Below are 26,073 nucleotides of genomic sequence, written 5' to 3'. Positions count from 1 at the left end.
CGGATCTGGGCAGGGCTTTTCCGCAAATAAAAATAATGGCTGGTCAATATTAGAGGCCACGTGGACTAGTATTGAGCAAAGATTTCTGCAGCAATCCTGGGATTTTTACACACACGAGATATATTAATTATTACTCCCGATTTTTAGATTTAGATTTTAAGATATTGATAAACTATTAACTAAAATTAAACAGATAAGTAGTAGTAGTAGTATATTACAATAGGCAAAATAAAATGTACAAACAAGACTCTTTTGTAGTATTAATTAATCAGTTATAGAATAAATCTTTATATTTTATCAAAGATATAGTATTATTATATCTTTAATAAGAAATAATATATTGACCGTTATTTTTTTCGTCTTAAATTATAACTTATTTTCTCATTTATATGAACCTAGTGCAAAATTATTATCGAATAGGTCAAAAGGGATATCAAGTTTTTCCTTCTAAAGATGACTTAATTGAAGTATGTTTGGACAATTTTGACAATCATAATTCATTTGGAGACTTTTCTTAATCTTGGTCATTTCATCCTGAAAATATCAATCAATCATTTACACATCTATGAATTGAGATTTATTTTTCCCCTCCTTTTTAAATTCGAAATGTCTGAGCACATGGATTAATATTTCAAAACTTGTTTGTGTTGGTCGGCACAATCCAACAATATGAACAAATGATTTGACAAGTTTATAACATGTTGAAAACATACTTTGGCGTGCATCTGTCTGCCATTGAGATCAATTACCTCTATGTATTAATAGGCATTATTGAATTCAATCAAATTGGATTTTGAAATGAAATTAAAAAATTGAGCTACTAGTTGAATTGTGAAATTATATGTCACAATATACCATTTATTAATTTATTACGGAAGGTATTTCGAATTAAATCTCATCGGACGATTTACATGCATAGTATGCAATTAATGCAAAAATAATTTTAAACTTAGAACACAATTAAAAAATAGATCATCATAAAAGATCGCTTAAGGTCATTTTCACCATTTTTAATTCATTGTAGAAGAATTTGGATTTTAAAAATGACCTAGGTCATTTTAATATCGTTTAGTTCATTTTAAAAACCAAATTTTCTATAACAAATTGAAAACAAAGTAAAAATGATCTGAGTGTTCTTTTATAATGATCTACCTTTAGTTATGTGTTCTGCATTTAAGGGAGTCTTTTGTCTTTAACGTGATGCATTTGAATTTTAAATACTAATAACAAAATCACTAATGCATTGTCAAAATTACCAAGATCGGATTTGGATTCAACATGACATTTTGTGCAAAATTTGACAATGCTAATTTTGATTATCTTGGTAGATCAAGTCAATATTTTAATTATTCAATTACATGTGTAAGTATAGTAAAAAAAAGTTTGACAAATGAAATCCATAAAATAATTAAAAAACAAGGTAGTTAATAGTCAAGATATCAACTGTCTTGATAGATTAATTCAATATGTTAACATTAAATAACATGTATATGCATATAGGAAACGAAAGTTTGTCAAATGAAATCTATTGAATGATTAAAAATAAGGTAGTAATATAGTCATAGAAATTTCAACTTAATTAATTCAAGATATTAAAAACTGAACCACCAAAGTGAGGGGGCAATAGTGACATTTCATAACATTAATGGCAGATCCGCTAACCGACAAATAAGGGGGTCGGCAAATGTCGGCCAGTGAGCCGAGTAGACAATCTCGCCTCCCGAAATTCCTTTTTTACCCCCGCCATCATTTTCGCATAAATACCTCTCTATTTAAATATTGTGGGAAAAATTAAAATAAACCCTTGAATTTTTAAATTAATCTTTTTCCCTTCCCCCAATAGAATATTACTTCTAAATATTCCTACACCGTTTACGCCACACGCACTGTAAAATATCCCTCAGCCCCTCCTTCCTTCTCCATCTCTCTTCTTTCTCTCACTAAAATCTGGTGATCCAAATTTGGAAAGGCTCTCGTTTCCTGGAAGTTTGTGAATTTTCGGCATTATCGTTTTCATGTCAGTTATGTTGGTTTGATGAAGCCGCCTTGGATCCTTTTCGGACGATTCTGGTATGTTTCTCCGGTTGCAATCTCATACCATTTCATACAAATTGTTTATCGAATGTCGTGTATTGCATTGCGTGGATTTTTGGTAACATAGTGTTTGAGTTTTACTGAATATTGATTGATTTGCAGCTGATTTATGTTGATATGAATCGTTTGTTTGCGAAAGATGGAAGGATTTTTAAAAATGAAAAACGAATCAGCTGAAGGAGAGTTAAGTCTGTGGTCGTGATGTTAGATCGTCATTTGACATCCTGGTTTTTGGATTGTGTTTTTTTCCTTTGGAAGTGTAGATTTCCAGCTAAGAATTTCTAACTTTTTGCTGCAATTTGGATTAGTTATTGGTTTGTAAGGAGAAAGTATGAGTAAGTAAATCTATCATGCCTATTGATTGATGGCATTGATGACTAATTATTGTTTTGTTATTAATGATTTCCTTTTGACTAACTTGATGTGACGAGGTGAAAACAAGTTGCGCATAAAAGTTGCTATTTCTAAAATTGATCTGGTTAAAGAAAAATATAGATTTCTGCGTTTTTGCGAGGCTAATTAATTGTTCATTTGTGCTCTGGTGATTAATGATTCGTAAACCTTATGTTCTTCGTTATTTTTGCAGGATTCTGCAAATTCCATTTTGAAACTAAACCGTTATTTCCACCGTTAACATGGATGTTTCTGAGATTGAAGAAAATTTAATCTCCATTGGTGAGCCAAAGGTATGGAATGCAAAAGCCAGACTTATTTTTTTGCTAGCTTAATTTGGTGTTTGACAAGCATTAATTTTATTTCGGCAATATGTTCAACCTTGGAAATTATTACACTACTAATAGCTCATTGAGCTTCCAACTTCAATGCGTTCTTGCCCATTTGGCATCTTTAATTTTGGCTTCGCGTGAACTTATGGATGGTTGTTCTCTAGGTATGTTTACTGATTAACGAGATATGGTGTTGATGCAGTTACATGGCGAGATGTGCAAGAGCCTGTGTATCGTGTATGTGAAGGTGCTTTCCATTTTTCCAGACCTAGAAGCAGCTAGGCCAAGAAGCACATCCGGCATTCAGGCACTATGTGCTCTGCACATTGCACTTGAGAAGACGAAGAATATTCTTCAACACTGTGCAGAGTGCAGTAAACTTTACTTGGTACGGTAGCTTCTGGTTTCATATTTATTATATCGCCTGCAAAAAATGGATCCTCGTTCAGATATCAAAAGTTGAGTTTTTGTAACTTGGTCATCATGCTTATTGGTTTCTAATAAAGTTTACCACAACTGTTTTAAGTAATTCATACTGCTAGTGTGTCTTTCATAAACTTTCTTGCTTTTCACTACTTCACTAGCTTCCTGAGAGATACATTTTGAATGCAAGTTCACTATTATATTTAAAAGCATACCTGCAACCGTGACTGACTTTGTTACTTTTCTATTCATCAGGCAATAACCGGAGATTCTGTTGTTCTAAAATTCGAGAAGGCAAGATCTGCCCTAGAAGATAGTTTAAATCGGGTTGAAGATATTGTTCCACAAGTTATTGGTGTTCAGGTACAAGTTGTATTTAAATTTTATTTTTTGTGTTTTTAGTCCTACATTTGTGTTTTTAACTGGGGCATTTCTCACCTGTTCTTTTCCAAGAAAGTAAGAATTATGAATGGTGAAAACGTATTAAACTTATATTTTTTACTCTTTTGTGATTGGAGTTTATGTTACTCCTATTAGTTGCTGAATGACTAGATTTACTTCTTGTGCACTCAAAGACTAATTGATAATGCATCCATGTTTATTTCTCTGATTTGGAATTATTACTCTTCAAGTTATGCTTTCTGGAATTATCTATGTACGTTTAAATGCTTCATTTGTTTGTTTCTCATCTGAATGGTGTTTTTCCAGATTGCTGAAGTTTTAGCTGAGCTTAGAAGGATTGAGTTCGCACTTGATCCTGTGGAGAAGCAAATTGGTGATGAGATAATTGCTTTGCTCCAGCAAGGAAGAAACTTCAACAGCAGTTCAAATGACAATAATGAGCTTGAGTCCTTTCACCAAGCTGCTTCTAAATTGGGTATCACCTCTTCGAGAGCTGCTCTTAGGGAGAGGAGGGCTTTAAAGAAGCTCATAGACAGAGCACGTGCTGAGGAAGATAAAAGGAAAGAGTCAATAATCGCTTATCTTCTTCATCTCATAAGGAAGTATTCAAAGTTGTTCAGAAGTGAGCTATCAGATGATAATGATTCACAAGGTTCAACGCCTTGCTCACCTACTGTTCAAGGGTCTTTGGATGATGGTATTGTTCTGGGGCGCAACGGCTGTGCCTTTGACCGACAACTGTCAAAACTCAGTTCTTTTAATTTTAAGTCCAATTTCCGGAGATCAGAGCAGATGACAGTCCCTCCTGAAGAGTTAAGGTGTCCGATATCATTGCAACTTATGTACGATCCAGTTATTATAGCTTCTGGGCAAACATATGAAAGGGTTTGCATTGAAAAATGGTTCTGTGATGGGCACAATACTTGCCCTAAAACACAACAGCAGCTCTCTCATCTTTCGTTGACTCCTAATTATTGTGTTAAAGGTTTGGTGGCTAGTTGGTGTGAACAGAATGGAATTCCTGTTCCAGATGGCCCACCAGAGTCCCTTGACCTTAACTATTGGCGTCTAGTGTTATCAGAGAGTGACTCGACAAATTCAAAGTCATTAGAAAGTATCAGTTCATACAAGTGCAAGGGTGTTAAGGTGGTACCTTTAAATGACAGTGGGACCATTGTGGAAGCTGAAGGAAATGAAGAGGAAGAGATCTCTACACAGGAGGATGATTGTGAAGGTAATATCTTTCAGAAATACGAGGATTATCTGAGAATTTTGGAGAAGGAGGATAATTTGATGAAGAAATGCAAAGTGGTAGAGCAAATAAGACACTTGCTAAAAGATGACGAAGAAGCCAGGATTTATGTGGGGGCTAATGGTTTTGTCGAAGCATTGCTGCTCTTTTTGGAGTCTGCTGTCTCTGCCAAGAATGTGATGGCTCAGGAAATTGGGGCAATGGCTCTATTCAACCTTGCTGTAAACAATAACAGGTATACTAAGATCCAAGTTACAATTTCTGAAGCTTTCAGTAGCTGCCTAGATGAACAAGTAGACTAGAAGTCTGTTGCTTTGGTTATTAAACATAGTATCTAATATTAGTAGCACACATTGAATTCTACCATTTCCAGATCTATCATGTATTGCACGCCGTTCAGATGTCATAATTTTAGGACCAACACAAATATCTAAGTCTCTCTACTTATTCAGAGTAGACTGATACTGTATATATTAGCCTCTCTTAAGAAAGAATGCTTTGGAACGTCTCATTCACCACCACTTTCTTTTGCGGGCTTGTGAATGATCTAATTTTCCGAAATGCTCATGTGAAACAACTTTTTCTGTGTTTTTCAGAAACAAAGAATTGATGATGGCATCAGGAGTACTTCCAATACTACAGAACATGATTGTTGACGCTGATTCTGTTGGAGCAGCCACAGCTCTTTACCTGAATCTTTCGTGCCTCGAGGAAGCCAAGTCCGTTATAGGAACTACAGAGGCTGTCGCTTTCTTGATCTGGGTTCTTAAGAATGAAAATCACGAGCAATGCAAACTTGATGCTCTCCACACACTCTATAACATTTCGAGTGAAGCCACGAATATTCCTCACCTCCTGTCAGCTGGCATCATTGATGCCCTCCAAGCTCTCATCACACACCCGAGCGACCAAGCTTGGACCGAGAAATGCATCGCGGTGCTAATATATCTGGCCTCAAGCAACACCGCAAGAGATGAAATGGTGAAGACCCCGGGGCTGATTGGTTCCCTTGCCACCATCTTGGACGTTGGCGAGCCCATCGAACAAGAACAAGCCGCGGCTTGTCTTTTGATATTGTGCAATGCAAGCGAGAAGTGCAGTCAGATGGTCCTTCAAGAAGGGGTGATACCTTCGCTGGTGTCCATTTCAGTGAATGGGACTGTGAGAGGGAAACAGAAAGCGCAGAAGCTTCTAATGTTTTTCCGCGAGCAGAGGCAACGAGATCCGCCGCCTGGTCCTGCAGAGCCGGGGTCTCAGAGTGGAGAGTCCGAAGACGCAAAGCCATTGTCAAAGACGGTTTCGAGGAGAAAAGCCAGTAAGATCTGGGGTTTCTGGTGGAAGAACAAGAGTGTCTCCATGTACCAATGTTAGAAGGGAGTTTACTGCTGTGAAGTTCTTCTTCTGCTGCTTCTCCTCCCGGCTGGATGGGTGCAGCATCGCACCGGACTAGGATAGATGGTGTACGAGTATAAAGTAATGGTAGAAGAAGAGCAACTTATGCGTTGAAGAAAATCTTAGGTGTGAATAGTTTGTTGTAAATCCTTGGATTTAGCTATGGAGCTGAGTAACGTTTTTGGTATAAGCCTTATATCATGAAATGAGCTCCAAATTTCTGTTTTGAAAATCACCCAATTTTGTAGGTAACTTTTGCTACGTTCTTAGTTTACTATGTACATATTTTTCTTCTGGAGTCGTATTTTAGTTAGTTGCCACTTTGTAATACTATAATTACTATTAAGTAATTTAGTGCATTCGAGAAAAGTAAATGAAAAAACAAAATTTGCTAGCATTCAACTAGTCATTCCGATTTTGTATACTTCACTATGAGTCCTATTAGTAGATCAATTTATACTTGTATTAGAAAAATTAGTTTTTTTTAATGCGTAGATAAAAGTAGTAATCTATACTAATAAAAAGGGACAGTTGATTGAAAAGACTATAATACCCTTTTTGGCGAGGAAAAATATATCATGTGAGAAGGTTCTTTTGGTAAATCCAGTTAGCTCAATTTGGAGCTTATCTTCTAATTTCTTTTTGGATGTATCGAGACGGCAGACCATATTTGTTAGGGTTGCAGTCTTTACTAAAAAAATTTATTCTATTACAATATGTATATTTATTTTATTCTTTCAAAGCTGCTGATCCATTAATCAATTTCCAATGATCTTTGTCCCTGAAAAAAATTATTGATATATTAGTAATTATATTTAAAATTACTTTCAAGACTAAACATAAAGAATCTACAAGCAAATGTAGAAAACAGTGTGACATCCTATTAAATATAAGATTTTTTGAATTAAGTAAAATATTCATTCAGTATGTATGACATTATCTCTACCAAAAATAATGAATATACACTAATTCAGTTATCAGCCCACGTAAATCTCATTTGGCAATGCAAACATTTGATAGGTTGTCACACTATTATATAATATAAGATTACAATTTTAGGAAATTTAAAAATAAAAGAGGGAGAGGAGATAGTAAGCAGAAACACAGATGGAGAGAGAGTGTGAGAGAGAGACAACCTATTAAATACAAAAATCTTTTCTACAAAGCAATATAAATGAATTCATATGTTTCCAATGAAATTTGTCCCTGAAAAAGGTAAATAATAAATTAGTAATATGTATAAAACTTATCATGTATAGATTTGAAATTATCAATGACCCAACATCTGTGAAATTGAGAATGAGATAGAGCATATAATGAAAATTTTAGAACATGAAAAATAAGAGATAGAATTAAATCACAATTTTAGAACATGAAAAATATAAATTTAAGATTATGTTCTAAATGTAGGGACAATGTACCAAATGAAAAACCTTTCATGTATATAAAATTTAAAGAAATTCGTCTGTAAAGAAAATGGGGAAAGGGAGCAATAACTAATTGAAACTGACTGCATTAAATTTTGAAGAACTTCATGTATATAAATTTGAAAAATTATTTATGAAATTCGTTTCTGCAAAGAAATTGGAGAAAGGGGGTAGCATTGTGATAAGCTTACCTCCAAAGCATTAAATATGATTAAGTATCAACTTAACATTCATAAACCCCTAAAAAAGTGATTTGAAATAGTATGTTCTAAGAGATACATAGATAGTAGAAGTGATAGCATGAACTGGAATTAATGTGCACCCACTAAAGTACATCCAAAACATATCATTGAATAGCTCATTTGCTTCAGTTTCAGAATGTGCAACCTTTAGAGCATAAACAAAGAATTTTATACATTTTGTTTTTATCTTGGTATATTGTTTTGCTGATATATTGTTGTGTAGTAGAGTAGGTTCTAGCCTCCCACGCCTGTCATGTCATCTGTCCTCTTTGTGTAATGATTATAAGGTGAGGAGTGAGAGGCGGCTGTTTGTGTTCTTTATGGTTCTCCTTCTCTTTCCTTTTTCTGTAGAGTGAAGAGTGAGAGGCGGCAGCTCTTATGTTTTTAGGATTTAGTTTGTATCCTTATAATTCTCCTAAGAATAAGTTAATAATTTCTCCTATAAATAACACAAGAATAAGTTAATAAATGCATAAATGTAATGAGCCTTAAATAAATGAATAAACTTATAAGATTAAATAAATGGCCAAATCTTACACAATATTTCATAAGTGTTAATATTAATAGTAATTTATAAGTTTTAGTATTAATATTTCACATGCTACATCTAAATTCCTTTTTTATGCAAATTTGTAAAAAAAGTATTTATTAATATCTAATATTGTTTCTAATATTTATATCTTAGTAGTATTATGTGAAAGGTCTCTCATGATGATGTTTTTATGGGGAACCTGCATGATATCTTGCTAACTTGCATGATGAAGAAGAGAGTCCTATAAATACCTCCTCTCTTAACACTCCTTAATCACTTACTTCCTCTCTCAACCAAAATCAGTCAAGAAAATAAACAGAAAAATAGTTCAGTTTCTTGACTCTTCCCTAATTCATGATCTGCATACTCTCTCTTCCTATTTGTTCTTTATCTATTCTCTTATGATTCTTCACTCTATGTTCTTAATATATGTTCGTTTTTCAGTGTTTTCATTTCTGTTTTTTTTTCAGTTTTTAGTACCCGGTATACAGTTAATGTAGTGTTCTAACCTTCAATCTTTCACTGATTCCATTTTGAACAGTTTGTCCCTGCATATACTAAAAAATTGTTAGTGACTGTATTTCCGGCATCTCTATTCTATATGAATTTATTTTTCATAATTTAATTATTGACTCACTTGATTTTTCAGTTTCTATCCATTCTTTCTCCTTTTTCTTTCACTTTTACTTTAAATCCATTAGGATGATTACCTGCAAAAAAATTGAAGCATCATTCATAAACTTAGCATTTAAATACTGTATACGCTTTTGAGGAAATAGCAAGACTTGAGAGGCTTTTTCAGCTATTAGGAAGGACAGTTGCTGATATTGTTGATGTAAATGAGGTATATATCTCACTGAGTATGCTTTACATGTTAAGAATTTTTTAATTTACCTGCATTATTCAACTTCATTTGTGGAGTACAAGTTGTTTACTTTAGAATGCTTATTCGATTTGTTTTCCTGCCACCCAGACTTATTTTGTTAGTTCATCTTTCTAAAATACTCCATGTATGTATGCATTCTTTTGCAGAGAATTGAGTTCTACAATTTTTGACAAATATTGCCTTTTAAATCGTTATATGCAATATGATTATCTGCCTTAGAGTGACATTTCTTTAAATTGTAAAACATAATAAGCTTATGAACATGCTAATATAGGAGAGTTTATTACCTTCTTGGACTGGGTTACTACCAATTTGGAAGCTTTCACCATTAATGTCAAGACTTTAAAGTAGTTTAGCAAAGTATAACGACAAATGAAAGTAATTGTCCCAAATATATTAGGCAAACACTTATTCGGTCCCCAATTTTTTTAAGATATGTTTATTTGTAAAATTAATTTGAATCCAATTAGTTGAAGATTTAAACATGCAATGTGGAAAATAAAGTTAGGGTTTAGGTAACAACTTTTACCTTTTCTTTGGTGATGGAGATAATTTCCTCCGCCGTAGATGGTGGCCTTTTCTCCATTTTCGTCGGTGGAGGCGGTGAGATGGAGATGGATCTCAGGTTTCGTCTCTGGGTCAGTGGTTCTGTACTGATTTCGTGAAATAGGTGAAGTCGCACCCGATTTGGATTGCATTGACAATTAATACTCCTTCGACGACTTCATTTTCTCCATGTTTGTCGTTGTTGCGGCGAGATAGATAACGATTTAGGTTTTCACTGATGCTACGGTGTTTGAATAGCCACGAATTTGACATGGAATAAAAGGGACCGATGAGTAGATGAAGTCTTCGCTGATTTGTGGTGCAGCGGAGTCGTAGTTGCCGTCGACAACGACTTTTTGGCAGCGGGAGATGGTCGAGGCGACGCGATTCACGGTAGGGTTTTTTCAGCTGAGGCGGAGGATGAAATGGGAAATAGAGACTGAAATATTTGGTTTATGCTGATTAATTGTATGTGGTTATTATAATATTAAAATAAAATCGGTTTGTGCATTGTTTTGTTTTGGACTTTTCTCGGGCCTCGAATGATTGTGGTATTTGGAGCTTTTCAAATCTTAGTAGGCTACTTTAATTAGGTCATTTTAGAGAATTTAAATTATTGAACTTCTCTTCTTTTCTTTTTTTTTTCTGTGTGGGCTTTTCTTAATAATTTAATTGGACTGTTTCATATATCTTTTAAATATTTGGGCTATATGTCCAGTTTTCCGTAACCCATTATTGTTATAAATTTTCGTCCCCCATTATAATTATAAATGATAAATTATAATCTTTTCTAATGTATTTCCGCATTTATATAATAGTTGTGCAAATTTTGTAATTTTTTCCCAAGTCTAAAAAAATTTAAAATATTATTTTATTTTTAATATTTTTTGTAAGTATTTTAGTTTTTTTTTAGTGGAGTGTGCCAAGCCCATGCAATAGTGTAACGCATGGGCGACACGCAAAGGCTCAAGTAGCAAGCTACTTTAGCAAACCTTCCTCCTCAAAAAATAAATTTAATATCGTGTGAGTCAATGACTCACATATCAGATATTAAACTGATAAGAACAGATACTACACTTGATCTTAGCCAAAAGGCCGAGAAAGGTATTGTAAGTATTTTAGTTTTTTTTTTTTAAAAAAATTAACTTCATATATTTATATCATATATATGAAGGAGGAAATTACAAATAAACTCCTAATTTGTTGTAAGTATTTGTTGTAAGTATTTTAGTTTGACTCTTCTAATTTTAACTTTTCTTTGTGCAATTGATGTTGGTGGATCCGTTAAGAGTCCCACAATTATATTGATAGTGTTATTATTCAAAATATAACCGTCTTACTTGGACAACTCTGAGTTATTATTCAAAATTATAATTGATAGCATATCGAACTCTGATTCGAAAACCTCTCTTTAGTCATGGACAACTCAACGTTGTTGTATATAGAGTCACAGGTCATGAAGGTTTGAAGATTTTAGTCCGTAAAGATGAACATCAGATAAGTGGTGATTCCATTGTAAATGGCATTTACAAAGCAGTTTTTCAGAACTTATGAACGAGTACTATTTAGTTTGTTGTTACTTTTATTTATTATATTTTCATTTATGAAAACAATTTTTTGGTGTTCCAAATTTTTGAACTCTTTATTTTGTTTTAACGAACTATTTTTTTATATATGAGCTATTCATTATTAAAAAATATTTTTTGTTTTCTTTTCATTTTAAAATTTTAAAAAAATATCTTTTAATTAGCATTTGTATTTTTTATTTATCTGTAGGTACTTGAAACATGTTTTTATATGTATATATTTGATTCAGTATTAATATAGATACTTTGCTCTCAGATCTCACACATTGCCCATTTTATGAACTTATAATCTACCGTTTTGTAGTTATCTATTAGTATATATTAATGTTGCAATGTTATTCTGCCCATTTAATATATAGTTCATTTATTTTATTTTACTCCGATTAGATCATATGTATCGTTTGCCGAATATGAAATGTTTGATTTAGAGTGAGTTGTGATGAGTGTATTTTTTTGTTATTATTTATATTTATTATAATGAACACATATTCTTGATTATAAACATCATTATATTCTTATTATCCTGTTTTTTAATCTATTTATCTTATAATTTTTCTTCATTATTTGAAAATTAACACTAAGTAATGAATAATGATCAAACAGCGCAGCATCCATCGCATCCAAAGGCAGTAGAAAAAGAGGAATGAATAAAACCCAAATCAATCAAAGCTAAGCAAACAGGAAGTGAGATATGGCGATGGTTGTAACTCTGGCGAGGCGAAGGGCGGCGGCGCTGTTATCTCCATCGTCAAAGCAGCTTTACAGCGGAGCGTGGATTCTCAGCAGGGGATTCGCCACCGGATCTGATGAAAACGACGTGGTCATTATTGGCGGCGGCCCTGGAGGTTACGTCGCCGCTATCAAGGCGGCCCAGCTAGGCCTCAAGACCACATGTATCGAAAAGCGGGGCACCCTCGGAGGTACCTGCCTCAACGTCGGCTGCATCCCTTCTAAGGTCTGTTCCTGCTAGTTGCCCTAATTGCGTTTCCCTTTAATTTAGATGTAGTATTTTTTTTGCAAATAATTTTGTTCCTTGTCCAATTTTGTTTGAATTGTGGTTGATGATATGTGGTTAATGTGGTGGGGAACTGAAGATTGATACATACTCATGAATAGCTCTGTTGATAGATAATCTGGAGCTTAATCAAGTGTGGCATGCATATTTTCTGCAAAATAGCTGATTTTCAGTTATTATTTAATTTTTAGGTTATGTTTGTGTTAGTGTTTGAGCTCATCAAGATCGGATTGAGCTGGTGGAAGAATCAAGTCAGGAAATAGCCGTTGGGAACCAAAACAGGAACTAGCCGTTGGAAACGGTTATAACCGTTTTTCGGCAAAGGAAGCTGTTCGGCAAAAGGAAGCTGTTCGGCAAAGGAAGCTGTTCGGCGATTTTCTTGATCGATACTTCTTAAGGGAGTTGCGATTCATTCCAGAACCAACAACAACAGAAATCAAAAGTGATAGAGAGAGAATTCAAGAGAGGAAGTGTTATCTTTCAGCTGTGCGTTTTTAGCTCTCGAAGCAAGAAGTTTTCGGGCGAGTTGAGGGTTTTCCATCTTGTAAATTCTTGAGAGTTTTGAGTGCTCTTATGTTTGTAATTTCTCGAGTGATCAATAAAGAAACACACCAGATTCTGCCCGTGGATGTAGGCTTACGCCGAACCACGTAATTCGCTTGTGTTCTTCCTTGCATGTTGTCATTTCATTAATTTGCATTTCGATCATCACAACCGTAGGTTCGTTCTTCACAACGTGGCGCCGTCTGTGGGAAATTCGTCCACTGAATTGATCGAGAAGGCATAAAGTTTTGGGAGTTCTTTCTTTGTTTTTTTTTCCTCAAGAAGGCGCTCAACCTGTTTGAATAATGGCTGCAGCAAGGTTTGATGTTGAAAAGTTCACAGGCCGAAATGATTTTGGCCTATGGAGGCTGAAGATGAAAGCAATCTTGATGCAACAGGGTTTATGGGAAACCCTAAATGGTGGAGGCAGTAATGAGGAGGAGAAGCCCGAGCCTGATGAAAAGGAGAAGGCAAAGGCTCAAGACAGAGAGTACAAGGCATATAGTACCTTGATACTCAACCTCAATGACAGAGTCCTCAGAGAAGTTTCAAAGGAGGAGACAGCGGCTGGAGTTTGGTCCAAGTTGGAGTCATTATACATGGCCAAATCCTTGGCAAATCGGCTGCACCTGAAGCAGAAACTTCTCACTTTCAAGATTGCTGATGGAAAAGGTGTGTTGGAACAGCTCGAAGAATTTGGGAAATGCATCGATGATCTTGAGAACATTGATGAAGAGATTAAAGATGAGGACAAGGCTCTGATGTTGTTGAATTCCTTGCCACCAAGTTATGAGCATTTCAAGGATGCTATACTTCTTGGTAGAGAGTCCAAGATTGGATATGAAGAGGTGTACTCTGCTCTAAAGCTCAAGGAAATCCAGAAATCTAATCCAAAGTCCACTGAAATGGTGTCTGAGAGTCTGAGTGTTGCTGATCACAAGAAGAATGTGAAAAGAAAGTCACAGAAGAAGCCATGGAAAAACAAGACAGCTGACTGGAAAGAGACCAGATCATGCCATCACTGCAAGAAACCAGGCCACATAAAGAAGAATTGTTGGGTTTGGAAGAAGAAGCAGGCCGAGGAAGAGAATGGCAAGAACAATGCTGATATTGCAGAAGAGTTGGTGGTCCCGGAGGCTCTGTGTGTGACTGAGGACATGGAAGAACTTCCATGGATCATGGATTCTGGATGTAGCTTCCACATGTGTCCAACTAGAAGTCATTTTGAGGAAATCAAGAATGCAGCTGGATCAGTTTTGTTAGGAAATGACCAGATATGCAGAATCAGAGGAGTTGGGTCCATCAGGCTTAGACTTCATGATGGCTCCATCAGGTTACTCACTGGTGTGAGGTTTATTCCAGAGATTAAGAGGAATTTGATCTCTATTGGAGTGTTGGATGCAGCAGGATATAATTGCATATTATCTGATGGGATTATGAACATCGTCAAGAATGGTGATGTTGTTATGATGGCTGAGAGAAAGAGAAGCCTATACTATCTAAAGGCAAGTGTGGTTACTGGATCTGTGAATCTGGTGCAGGTATTAGACTTAAGAATGTGGCATCTCAGACTCGGACACTTGGGAGAAACTGGAATTAAAGAATTGGCCAAGAAGGAGCTGATTAAGCTGGAAAATCCCAATGAGCAGTTGGGTTTGTGTGAGCAATGTGTGCTCGGAAAGAGTAAGAAACTGCCCTATGGAAGAGGAATTCACAGCTCAAAGTCACCACTAGACTATGCCCACAGTGACTTGTGGGGCCCAGCTACACCAGCTTCATTGGGTGGAGGTAGATACTTTCTATCCATTATTGATGATTTTTCTAGAAAATTATGGGTGTTTATCTTGAAGGAAAAGTCAGAGACATTCATGAAATTCAAGGAGTGGTGTAGGGAAGTGGAGGTGGAGAAAAGGGTGTTCTTTGAAGTGTTTAAGAACTGATAATGGGCTGGAATTTCTGAGTGGGGAGTTTGATTCTTTCTGCAAGCAGAAAGGTATGAAGAGGCATAGGACATCTCCATCTAATCCCCAACAGAATGGAGTTGCTGAGCGCATGAATAGAACCATCCTAGAGCGAGTTAGATGTATGCTCTTTGGCTCTGGAATGGCTAAGAGATTCTGGGGTGAGGCTGTGAGTATGGCAGCAGTTCTCATCAATAGAAGTCCTTCTTCAGCTATAGCTTTTGACACTCCTGATCAGAGATGGTATGGAAAGGCCATGGATTATTCGAATATGAAGATTTTTGGTTGTATGGCTTATGCACACATCAGGCAAAGTAAGTTGGAGCCAAGGGCCTTGAGATGTGTGATGATTGGATACCAAAAGGGAGTGAAGGGCTACAGACTGTGGTGCATAGAGCCAGGAAATCAGAAAGTTATTATCTCTAGAGATGTGCAATTTGAAGAAAGTAGGATGCCATTTCTGGAAAAGGCTCAAGAGAGCCAGAGGCCATCTCATTCTGAGAAAGAACCAGAGCCTGAGAGGATGGTGGAGATGGGTGTTCCAGAACCTGAGGAGGCTGAGGAATCAGTTCAGGTGGAGGTTTCTGGAGCAGATAGAATTGCTGAGCCTGAACAGCAGATGGGAAATCATAGTGAACAAGAAGAAGCAGATGCTGATGTCTTGAACCCTGAAGAAGAGCAGCAGGATTTGGGTGACTATGTTCTAGCCAGAGATAGGGTCAGAAGAATCCCTAAACCATCCACAAGATACAGTGAAGAAGAATACTTGCTATATGCACTATGTGTTGCAGAAAACATAGAGTATGCAGAGGCTTCAAGCTTCAAGGAAGCTATGAGTTCTAAGGAGAGCAAGCAGTGGATGGAGGCTATGATAGATGAAATACAGTCCCTGATCAAGAACAAGACATGGGTGCTTGTGAAGAGACCTTCCACACAAAAACCAGTGAGTTGTAAGTGGATATACAAGAAAAAGTTGGAGGTTGGGAACAAGATTAGGTTCAAGGCTAGGCTTGTAGCTCGGGGGTTCACACAAGAGGAGGGAATAGACTATAATGAAGTATTTTCTCCAGTGGTAAAGCATGCCTCAATCAGAATTTTGCTAGCTATAGTTGCTCAAAGAAGTTGGTTTTTGGACCAACTTGATGTGAAGACAGCCTTTCTTCATGGAGAGCTTGAGGAAACTATATACATGAATCAGCCAGAGGGATTTGTGATACATGGGAGTGAAGATAAGGTTTGTCTACTAAAGAAAAGTCTATACGGTTTGAAGCAAGCAAGTAGACAATGGCATATCAAGTTTGATGAACATATGCAGAGTATGGGATTTATAAATTCCAGATATGATAGTTGTGTCTACTTCAAATCAAAGTCTGAGGGACCTGCTGTGTATTTGCTATTATATGTAGACGACATCTTGCTTGCTGGACCAGATAGACAGGAGCTAGATAGGGTGAAAGCCTTATTGAAAAAGGGATTTGAAATCAAGGATCTGGGGAGTGCTAGCAAGATTTTGGGAATGGATATATTCAGAAATGCAGATAAGAGGGTGTTGTGGTTGTCCCAAGAAGGCTACATTCAGAAAGTACTGCACAAATATCAGATTGACAAGGGTAGAGCAACCTCAGTTCCACTATCACAACAGACTAAGCTGTCCAAATCACAATGTCCCAGAAATCAGCAAGAAGAAAGAGAGATGAGCCAGATACCTTATTCCAACATAGTTGGGAGTGTGATGTATATGATGATATGCACAAGGCCTGATATTTCTCATGCGGTAAGCGTGGTGAGCAGATACATGTCCTGTCCGGGAAGAGAGCACTGGTTGGCTTTGAAAGGGATTCTCAAGTATCTCAAAGGAAGTAGTGATCTGGGAATAATGTTCAAATCAGAGAATGAAGGAGATAAGGATAGCATTATTGGGTTTTGCGATTCAGATTATGCAGCTAACCTTGATAATAGGCGCTCACAATCTGGGTACATATTTACCTTGTTCGGCTCCGCGGTGAGCTGGAAGTCTAATCTCCAATCCGTGGTGGCTCTATCGACGACGGAGGCAGAGTATATAGCTCTTGCTGAGGCAGTAAAGGAAAGCTTCTGGCTTAGGGGTATAGTTGGTGATTTTGGGGTGAAGCAAGAGAATGTTGTGATCAAGTGCGACAGCAATAGCGCGATTTGTCTCTCGAAACATCAGACATATCATGAACGCAGCAAACATATAGACGTGAGGCTGCATTTCATTCGAGATGAGGTTGAGAAGGGTGCGGTGAAGATTGAGAAGGTCAGCACCGAGCACAATGCGGCTGATGCACTTACTAAAGCCCTACCAAGATCCAAGTTCCGACATTGCTTGGATTTGGTTGGGGTGGTCCGAAATTTGTAAGTATGGGAAGGAAGGTGGAACTGGTAGTGATGGATCTTAGATTGCTCAAAGGTGGAGGATTTGTTAGTGTTTGAGCTCATCAAGATCGGATTGAGCTGGTGGAAGAATCAAGTCAGGAAATAGCCGTTGGGAACCAAAACAGGAACTAGCCGTTGGAAACGGTTATAACCGTTTTTCGGCAAAGGAAGCTGTTCGGCAAAAGGAAGCTGTTCGGCAAAGGAAGCTGTTCGGCGGTTTTCTTGATCGATACTTCTTAAGGGAGTTGCGATTCATTCCAGAACCAACAACAACAGAAATCAAAAGTGATAGAGAGAGAATTCAAGAGAGGAAGTGTTATCTTTCAGCTGTGCGTTTTTAGCTCTCGAAGCAAGAAGTTTTCGGGCGAGTTGAGGGTTTTCCATCTTGTAAATTCTTGAGAGTTTTGAGTGCTCTTATGTTTGTAATTTCTCGAGTGATCAATAAAGAAACACACCAGATTCTGCCCGTGGATGTAGGCTTACGCCGAACCACGTAATTCGCTTGTGTTCTTCCTTGCATGTTGTCATTTCATTAATTTGCATTTCGATCATCACAACCGTAGGTTCGTTCTTCACAGTTTGGCTGCAAAAGATTTCAACTTTCAAGGATGGATTTGAAGTTCATGATAGCAAAGCTGTTATGGTTTTATCTCATTTAAATTGAATTATTTCATTTTAAATCAAATTTCTCATTTCTAAAGACAGCCTTAAGTTTATTTTGGTTAATAGAGTATAGGAGGAACTTCAAAATGCTCCCATAGCTGTTCTATATATTGGCGTTGCTGACTTGGAGGGAACACATGGGGTAAAGTATAAGTGTTTAACTGTCTGTTTGCCAGCCCAATTTGTTATTACTGATGTCTTAACATTTTGGTATTGCGTTATTACAATATGCAAGCACGCGGCATCACATGATTAGTCTTTTGAAATGAAATACTACATGACTAAAGCAATTGCATCAACAGCTTGGAATTTTACATTTGAGAAATGGCATGTGGTTTTAATGTTCTAGGTGGTCCTAATGATTTACCGTGTCATCATGCAGGCATTGCTTCATTCCTCCCACATGTATCATGAAGCAAAGAATTCATTTGCCCATCATGGTATTAAGGTTTCTTCAGTCGAGGTGGATGTACCAGCAATGCTGGCCCAAAAAGATAAAGCAGTGGGTAACTTGACTAAAGGTATCGAGGGTCTCTTTAAGAAGAACAAAGTGAACTACGTGAAGGGGTATGGAAAGTTCCTCTCCCCGTCTGAAGTTTCTGTTGATACTATTGATGGTGGCAACACAACTGTGAAAGGAAAGCATATTATAGTAGCAACTGGTTCTGATGTGAAAAGTCTCCCAGGGATAACCATTGATGAAGAGAGGATCGTATCATCAACTGGAGCTTTATCCTTGAAGGAGGTTCCTAAGAGACTTATAGTGATAGGGGCTGGTTATATTGGTCTTGAAATGGGATCTGTTTGGGGCCGCCTTGGGTCAGAGGTAATTGTAGTTGAATTTGCAGGCGACATTGTTCCAAGCATGGACGGTGAAGTGCGGAAACAATTTCAACGATCCCTTGAGAAGCAGAAAATGAAATTCATGCTCAAAACCAAGGTCGTGTCTGTTGACACCACAGGAAGTGGTGTGAAGTTGACCCTTGAACCAGCAGCTGGTGGCGAGCAGACCACACTCGAGGCTGATGTTGTTCTGGTTTCTGCTGGAAGAACACCTTTCACTACTGGACTCCAGTTGGAGAAGATAGGGGTTGAAACTGACAAGATGGGTCGCATCTTGGTGAACGAGCGGTTTGCCAGTAACGTTCCAGGAGTATATGCAATTGGTGATGTAATTCCCGGGCCTATGTTGGCTCACAAAGCTGAAGAAGACGGTGTTGCATGTGTAGAGTACATTGCTGGTAAGGAGGGTCACGTGGACTACGAGTTGGTCCCAGGAGTTGTGTACACACACCCTGAGGTGGCATCAGTGGGGAAAACTGAGGAGCAGGTGAAGACCATCGGAGTTGAATATCGCGTGGGGAAGTTTCCTTTGTTGGCAAACAGCAGAGCCAAGGCAATTGATGACGCAGAGGGACTGGTGAAAATAATTGCTGAGAAGGAGAGTGACAAGATCTTGGGAGTCCACATAATGGCGCCGAATGCTGGGGAGCTAATTCATGAAGCTGCTTTGGCTTTGGCGTATGGAGCATCAAGCGAAGACATTGCCCGGACGTGCCATGCTCATCCAACAATGAGCGAAGCATTGAAGGAGGCCGCCATGGCCACTTTCGACAAACCCATTCACATTTAGAAACACTCGTCTTATTCTGTTTTTTTCATAATTAATTCCAAGAGTTGTTGATTGGAGTCGCAACATACTATCGTGATCAACTTGATAAATGATTGAACTATATTTCCTCAGTTTTCATTTCGTTATGATGTAATAATATCACGAGCTGTGTAAATTTTGAGCCTTTTCAGCTCTCAAAGGTTTTTCATTTTCTCATCATAAAATTTACTGTTAGTCTTGTTAAATATGCATATTCAATATATAGAATTCCTATTTGAATATTACAGGTTTGAAGTTAAAGCTACCCTAGCCCAGCCAGGAAATAAGATTTGTGACAGTTAAGATTTGTGACATTTGGAACATGTTCCATGGTAGATCAATAACCAAATAAACACTCATATATCATCCATCTCTAGTAATATCCATTACTCTGTCCCAACCAAGAAACAGAACCAAAGAATGTATAATCATCAGATGACAATCAAGCTTAATGCAAAGGTGAAGTTACAAAAGGAACAATCTTGGAAGTTTGAACACATCACAGGCTCTCGTGTAGAACCAAACTAGGACTTTTGTGGGCTTGAAATCAACAACAATGACCTTCTCAAACAGGGCAGTAATTTGTTTGCAAACACGAAGGATATTCGAAGAAATGAGTGAAGCCTTGATGCATGTTTTCGATGCTCACGTCCTTACCCCTGTCATACACCCACAACTGCAACTCAATGGCAATCTCAACTTCAACAATGTACAACCAATGAAGATACTAGTTTTACACAAAAGTTTAAGCAAACGAAATAAACCACAAATGCATTTTCTTTCATGGGATACGAAATGCCTACAAATTATGGCTGGGGTTAAAAGAAAACTTTCATCTTTCATTTTCATACATCTCAGTTCATCTTAAGCACACCGTGATCCAGAATTATAGATCTTGTGATGATAGGCTATGAATATGATCGATTGTTTACTGTAGATGATCTCAGAGAGAAACATACTTACTAGAGTGTATCCATTTACGAATGTTAAAAGGGAGTTTACTGCTGTGAAGTTCTTCTTCTGCTTCTCCTCCCAACCGGGCGGGTTCAGCATCGCACCGGACTAGGATAGATGGTGTACGAGTATAAACAACGACAGAAGAAGAGCAATTTTTTTTACTAGAGTCAGAGTCCTAGTTTTAGTTAGTTGCCACTTTATATATAATTTTGTGCATACGAGAAAAGAAATTGAAAAATACTACATTATAAATTTAACTAGAGTCATTATGATTTTGTCATGTTTTTTTTTTGAATTACGTAAATAGAAAAGGTAAGAACTAGTAGAAAATTTTATAGACATCTGTTAAGAATAAATGAATGTAAAAGCATTGTTGTAAATCAATTGGACCGCTAGCTCAGCTGGTAGAACTCAGTTGGTAGAGCGCAAGGCTCTTAACCTTATGGTCGTTGGTTTGAGCCCCACGATGGGCGTTTGTAATTTTTTGCAGAGTTACTAAAAATGGAAGTAAATGTTTTTTATTGGTGGATGTCCCAACAACGGAAAACGATAAATATTTTTATTGGTTTATGTACCAAAATGGAAAAATGCATCTTTTATTCGCAAACATCTAGTTATTTGTTTTGCAAGATTACTAGATATGGAAAAATACATGTTTTCATAGGTAGACATCCAAAACAACAAAAGGCGTCTGTTATTTAGAGAAAGCAAAGAAAAGTATCAATACAAATCATATAACACACCCATAGACATTTTCCCTATATATTTAGATTTTTCCATATAAAAGTAGATATTTTATAGTATAATTCTATATCTAGATAATTCTACTATAAACAATCTAGAAATTCTACTACATATAATATAGATGCAGATAATATTTAGATATTTTTACTAAAAAAATTAAGTTTAGTGTTAGTATGCCTTGAATCTGTATTGTTTGCCGCTAGCCAAACGGAGGCCCTAATTGTCTACGTTATGCTATGTTTTTGTATTAGGCCCATACAATCTGTTCTTCTTTCCGGCATGTGGACGTAGTCAACACAACATTAGCGAACCACGTAAATCTGTGTCTCTTTGCGTTTCTGTTGTCTCGATTAAATAATTGCTCTATTAAGTTACAACATGAATAAGAGGATAATCAGATTGGGTATCAGGTAAACCCAGTCAATATCTAATTTATTGTTTAATACTCCATCCGTCCTGCACTACTCGCACTTATTTCCTTTTTGGGCGTCCCAAGTTACTTGCACTCTTTCCATTTTTAGTAAAAAATTTCACCTACAGCCGTCATTTTTGACTTTCCTATACACCCATTCCTTAATCTCCGAGCCGAAAAGGAAATGAGCGAGTAGCCCAGAACGGAGGGAGTATATTTTTTTAAAAAAGTAGGTTTAGTGTCTCCATCATCAAAATCATCTCTACTTTCTCTTTCCTTCCCTCTCTCTTCTTTCTTCATTTTTTCAATCTCTTCTTTCTTCATGTCTTGCTGCCACTGCTTCTTGATTAGTCACAAGACTCCTCGACAATTAAATCTGCATAACAACATCTCCCTTCAATAAAACCCCAATTTGGAAACTCATGCTCGCAACCATCTTTGAAACTCTATTCTCTTGTTCTATTTTTATGTTCGTTTATTGTATTCTTTGATTCTCTACATTGTTACTTAATATAAATCGGATATATATGTGAATTACATTGTTATACAATGGTTACATAATTAGCATAAAATAATAAAAATAATTTAATACTCCCTCCGTCCCGGGCTACTCGCTCCTTTCCTTTTCGGCACGGAGATTAAGGAATGAGTGTATAGGAAAGTCAAAAATGACGGCTGTAGGTGAAATTTTTTACTAAAAATGGAAAGAGTGCAAGTAACTTGGGACGCCCAAAAAGGAAATAAGTGCGAGTAGTGCGGGACGGAGGGAGTACATTTTTTTACATACAAGTTACATCTCTTTTTTGTAAAAAAAACTTAACCCTGATTATTACTCCCTCCGTTGCCCAAGGTGTCCCAATTTAATTCGGCGCAAGTTTTAAGAAATTGTTTGACTTTGTATTAAATGAAGGTGGGTAGTGGAATAAGTGTCCTAAAGATTGAGCACGTATTTAATGTCTATTTTTGGTAAAACAAGTGGAACAAACTTTGTGGGACGGATGAAAATGATAAAATGGGACAAACTTTGGAAGACATACAGAGTAATAAACTTAACCATCTTTTTCTCTCTCCTCAGTATTACTCAATTTATACCTAAAGTTTCGACCAATTTATGATGGAGGGAGCACTAACTAGATTACAGATATTCAAAGACTGAATTCATCGGTTTAAGATAGTTTGTGTCCGGCATTTGAATACTCAAAATATGCCTCGGATCGTCTATCGAATATGCACTTTAGATTATTTTTGAATTTGAGTATCCGATTTTCTCGATCAAATATCCTTCAATGTCCATTCTCTCACTCTACTCAATTGGTGGAGTTGGTATCACAATTATCACTCACAAAAGAAAGAATGATCACATTTAAACTATACATGTAAATCAAGATTTCATTGTACCCCTAACTAAAGACAACAAAATGATACAAATGGCCAAATAATGGCAGCCATGGAGTATTATACTCCATTAAAACAAGAAAAAGAAAACTAAGTTATACATATATATGATCTACATGCAAAAAATCAGTATGCCACAAACAATTGCTTACTTACTTCTTCAATTGGTTTCGATGTTTTCTACCGCAATATCCTTCAATTCTACATCTTCTTCTTCTTCCTCCTCCTCCTCCTCTTCCGTCTCGACTTCCTTCTCGAGCGCCTCCTTATACGTGCTCGGCTCCTCCTGCGTCTCGTCTTCCTTCTCGAGCGCCTCCTTATACGTGCTCGGCTCCTCCTGCGTCTCGTCTTCCTTCTTCTCCTTCTCGAGCGCCTCTTTGTACGTGCTCGGCTCGTTTTCCTTCTTCTCCTTCTCGAGCGCCTCTTTATACGTGCTCGGCTCGTTTTCCTTCTTCTCCTTCTCCAGCGCCTCTTTATACGTGCTCGGCTCGTCTTCTTCCTTCTCCTTCTCCTTCTCGAGCGCCTCCTTGTAGGTGCTGCATCCCAGCGTCTGGTTGAACGAGTGATTCTCGTCTTGCGACGAGCAATCGGACACCGGAGAAGTGTTCGCCGACTGGTAGGATGAGTACATCGGCGAATCCCCTGCGTTCAGCGGCTCTTCCAGCGCCTTTATCCTGCTCCTCCACGAATGCATCCTCTTCACCGACAAACGCACTACCTCGCCGTGTGCCTCTTCGAACTGCACCGATTTCGGCGGCGGCGCGTGGTGGTTCCTCGCTGCGTCGGCGTAGGAGTACGGCTTCTCGAACTGCACCGATTTCGTGTGCTCCTTAGATTTGTTGTGCGATTTGCAGTTGAGGTCGACGGTGATCTCCTTCTCCCTCGCGGATTTAGATCCGAGGCGGATGAGGATCGAGAGGAGGAAAGTGATCCATGAGATGAGGAGCATGATCGCCCAATCGAGGAGCGGGAAGCGGATCGGGAATTTCCTCACCGCGTCGTCGATTTGCTCGGGCAGAGCCTCCGCGCGGAGGACGATGCCGTCGATTCCGTCGAAGAGCGGCGCGGATTGGGGGAAATTCGCCTCGATTTTACCCTCGATTGCGAGGATTTGGTCGTCGATGGCGATTACCAGGCCGGAGCAGCGAATCGCGGCGTCGTGGACGAAGGAGGGGCAGAAGGCGTGGAAAGTCGAGATCGACCTCTTCACCATGGGTCCGAGCGGCGCGTCGAGATCCTGCGCCTTCGCGGCGGCTCTGCCCGCGATGGAGAGGCACGAGGCGACGCACGTGTGCAGCGGGCGGCGGCGTGGGGATTTTTTGGCGGTGGCTTCTCCTCTTCCTCCTACTCCAGGGGAAATCCATGGCTGCAAAACCTTGATGTTTGATGAATCGAGTCGAAAAGCGGAAGAAACTGCAAACAATGTGAGATTGAATTTTTGAAATGAGAGAAGAAGAAGATCGTACCGACGTTAGAGAGGAAGCCGCGGAGTGTAGAATGTTTGCAGGTAGCCTCCAAATGAGACTGACAACCCCCATTTTCGTGAGTATTTTCGAAGAAAAGTGGGAGGAAAAAAAAAGAAGAAAAAAGGCGGCAAAATTGAATGATATAAAGGTAGTGATTTCAAAATTCGTTAATTCAGGAATATAATTGGTGGTTATTCACTTTGGCCGTTTTCTTATAACTGAAACCATATAATTAATTTTCTATTATTATCCTTTTTGAAATATATTAAGTACTATGAATGAGGTGAAGTAGACGTGCTTAAATTAGGATGCACTCAAAATATTTTATCCAATTGTTACACTAATTTCGAATGTTTCAATGTATATGTACTTATGCAGACAATAGTCTTGTTTTTCTTTGTATTTGTACATCAAAATTATTCAGTTTCTGTTTTCGTAGCTACTTTATACTGAAACTTATCCCCCTACTAAATTCTCCACTCATAATGTATATTTTCTTCGTTCAAAACAATAATGTTGGCAGTGAATTATATGCTTTTATATGTGAAATTGGTAAATAAGGTAATCATAAAAATTGGTTAGAATATTAATAGGACATCCACATTCCATCTGGACGTAAATATTTAATCTTAAGCACTTAGTTGCTCAAATGCTTATCAACATTATTTGCATAAAATAACTTATATCACAAGGACCGAACACTTTTCACATTTATTATTATATTCTTGTTTATTCGTTACATATTAAATTATTCTTCCGTCCCCGAATAGGAGTCCCGTTTTTTTCCGGCATGGGTTTTGAAAAATATTCAAAAAATAGATGGAAGAAAGTTAATGGATAGGTTTCACTTGTAGTTTTAAATGATCTGTGAATAGAATAAGTTAGAGGAATGTAAGACATATTACCATTTATAGAAATAATGAATCGGAACTCTTATTCGTGAATGGAAACGCGATAGCCTCTCGCGCCTTGCTTAAACACACGAGAGCCTCTAATGTGTTTCCCTCTTTTGTAATGGATAAAAATTGGGCCTATAAATCCTAACGGTGGATGTCTGGTCCAATAAGCATCCTTTTGAGAATTTTGCCCTATATGGTTTCGGCAATCACTAAGCATAGGTTGTTCATGCCCTTTGTTAAAAGTGGATAAATAGGATAGAGAGATGGAGAATAAATATCACACCAATTATTAAAAATAGAAAGATACAATTTTTATGAATGAATAAAAAAATATATATAACTACAAAGAGCATTTTTTTTATCATGACCGATACTATATTTATGGCGTCTATCTGCTATCACTTGCTCTGTATTATTAAAGTTCGAGTTAGTTACATAATTATACCCACTCTTTCTCTCTTTA

The 26,073-nt window shown here is 37.4% G+C and overlaps 3 protein-coding genes and 1 non-coding gene across 4 annotated transcripts; 2 read left to right on the top strand and 2 right to left on the bottom strand.

Moving 5' to 3' along the window:
• Positions 1-1,811: 1,811 nt before the first annotated feature.
• Positions 1,812-6,592, top strand: LOC121809541 (U-box domain-containing protein 45-like). The gene is made up of 6 exons (XM_042210244.1): positions 1,812-2,070; positions 2,681-2,780; positions 3,022-3,207; positions 3,498-3,605; positions 3,951-5,131; positions 5,493-6,592. Exons 2-6 carry the CDS (start codon positions 2,730-2,732, stop codon positions 6,265-6,267), a joined length of 2,301 nt encoding a protein of 766 aa, XP_042066178.1. The 5' UTR covers positions 1,812-2,070; positions 2,681-2,729; the 3' UTR covers positions 6,268-6,592.
• Positions 6,593-10,833: 4,241 nt separating this feature from the next.
• On the bottom strand, positions 10,834-11,029 carry LOC121810118. The gene has a single exon (XR_006052379.1). It is a non-coding gene; the product is annotated as a U2 spliceosomal RNA (small nuclear RNA).
• Positions 11,030-12,140: 1,111 nt separating this feature from the next.
• Positions 12,141-19,881, top strand: LOC121807320 (dihydrolipoyl dehydrogenase 1, mitochondrial-like). The gene is made up of 2 exons (XM_042207543.1): positions 12,141-12,462; positions 18,469-19,881. The coding sequence occupies exons 1-2, from the start codon at positions 12,199-12,201 to the stop codon at positions 19,717-19,719; spliced, it is 1,515 nt and encodes a 504-aa protein (XP_042063477.1). The 5' UTR covers positions 12,141-12,198; the 3' UTR covers positions 19,720-19,881.
• Positions 19,882-23,260: 3,379 nt separating this feature from the next.
• On the bottom strand, positions 23,261-24,762 carry LOC121807349 (nucleoporin GLE1-like). The gene is made up of 2 exons (XM_042207569.1): positions 24,712-24,762; positions 23,261-24,611 (listed from the first exon to the last, which is right to left on the bottom strand). The coding sequence occupies exon 2, from the start codon at positions 24,456-24,458 to the stop codon at positions 23,406-23,408; it is 1,053 nt and encodes a 350-aa protein (XP_042063503.1). The 5' UTR covers positions 24,459-24,611; positions 24,712-24,762; the 3' UTR covers positions 23,261-23,405.
• Between the last annotated feature and the right edge of the window lie 1,311 nt (positions 24,763-26,073).

This window comes from Salvia splendens, chromosome 6 (genome assembly GCF_004379255.2).
Source record: "Salvia splendens isolate huo1 chromosome 6, SspV2, whole genome shotgun sequence".
In the NCBI taxonomy this organism is placed as follows: Eukaryota; Viridiplantae; Streptophyta; class Magnoliopsida; order Lamiales; family Lamiaceae; genus Salvia; species Salvia splendens.
The sequence above is the reverse complement of the archived record's forward strand: the minus strand, read 5'-3'. Positions and strand labels throughout refer to the sequence as shown.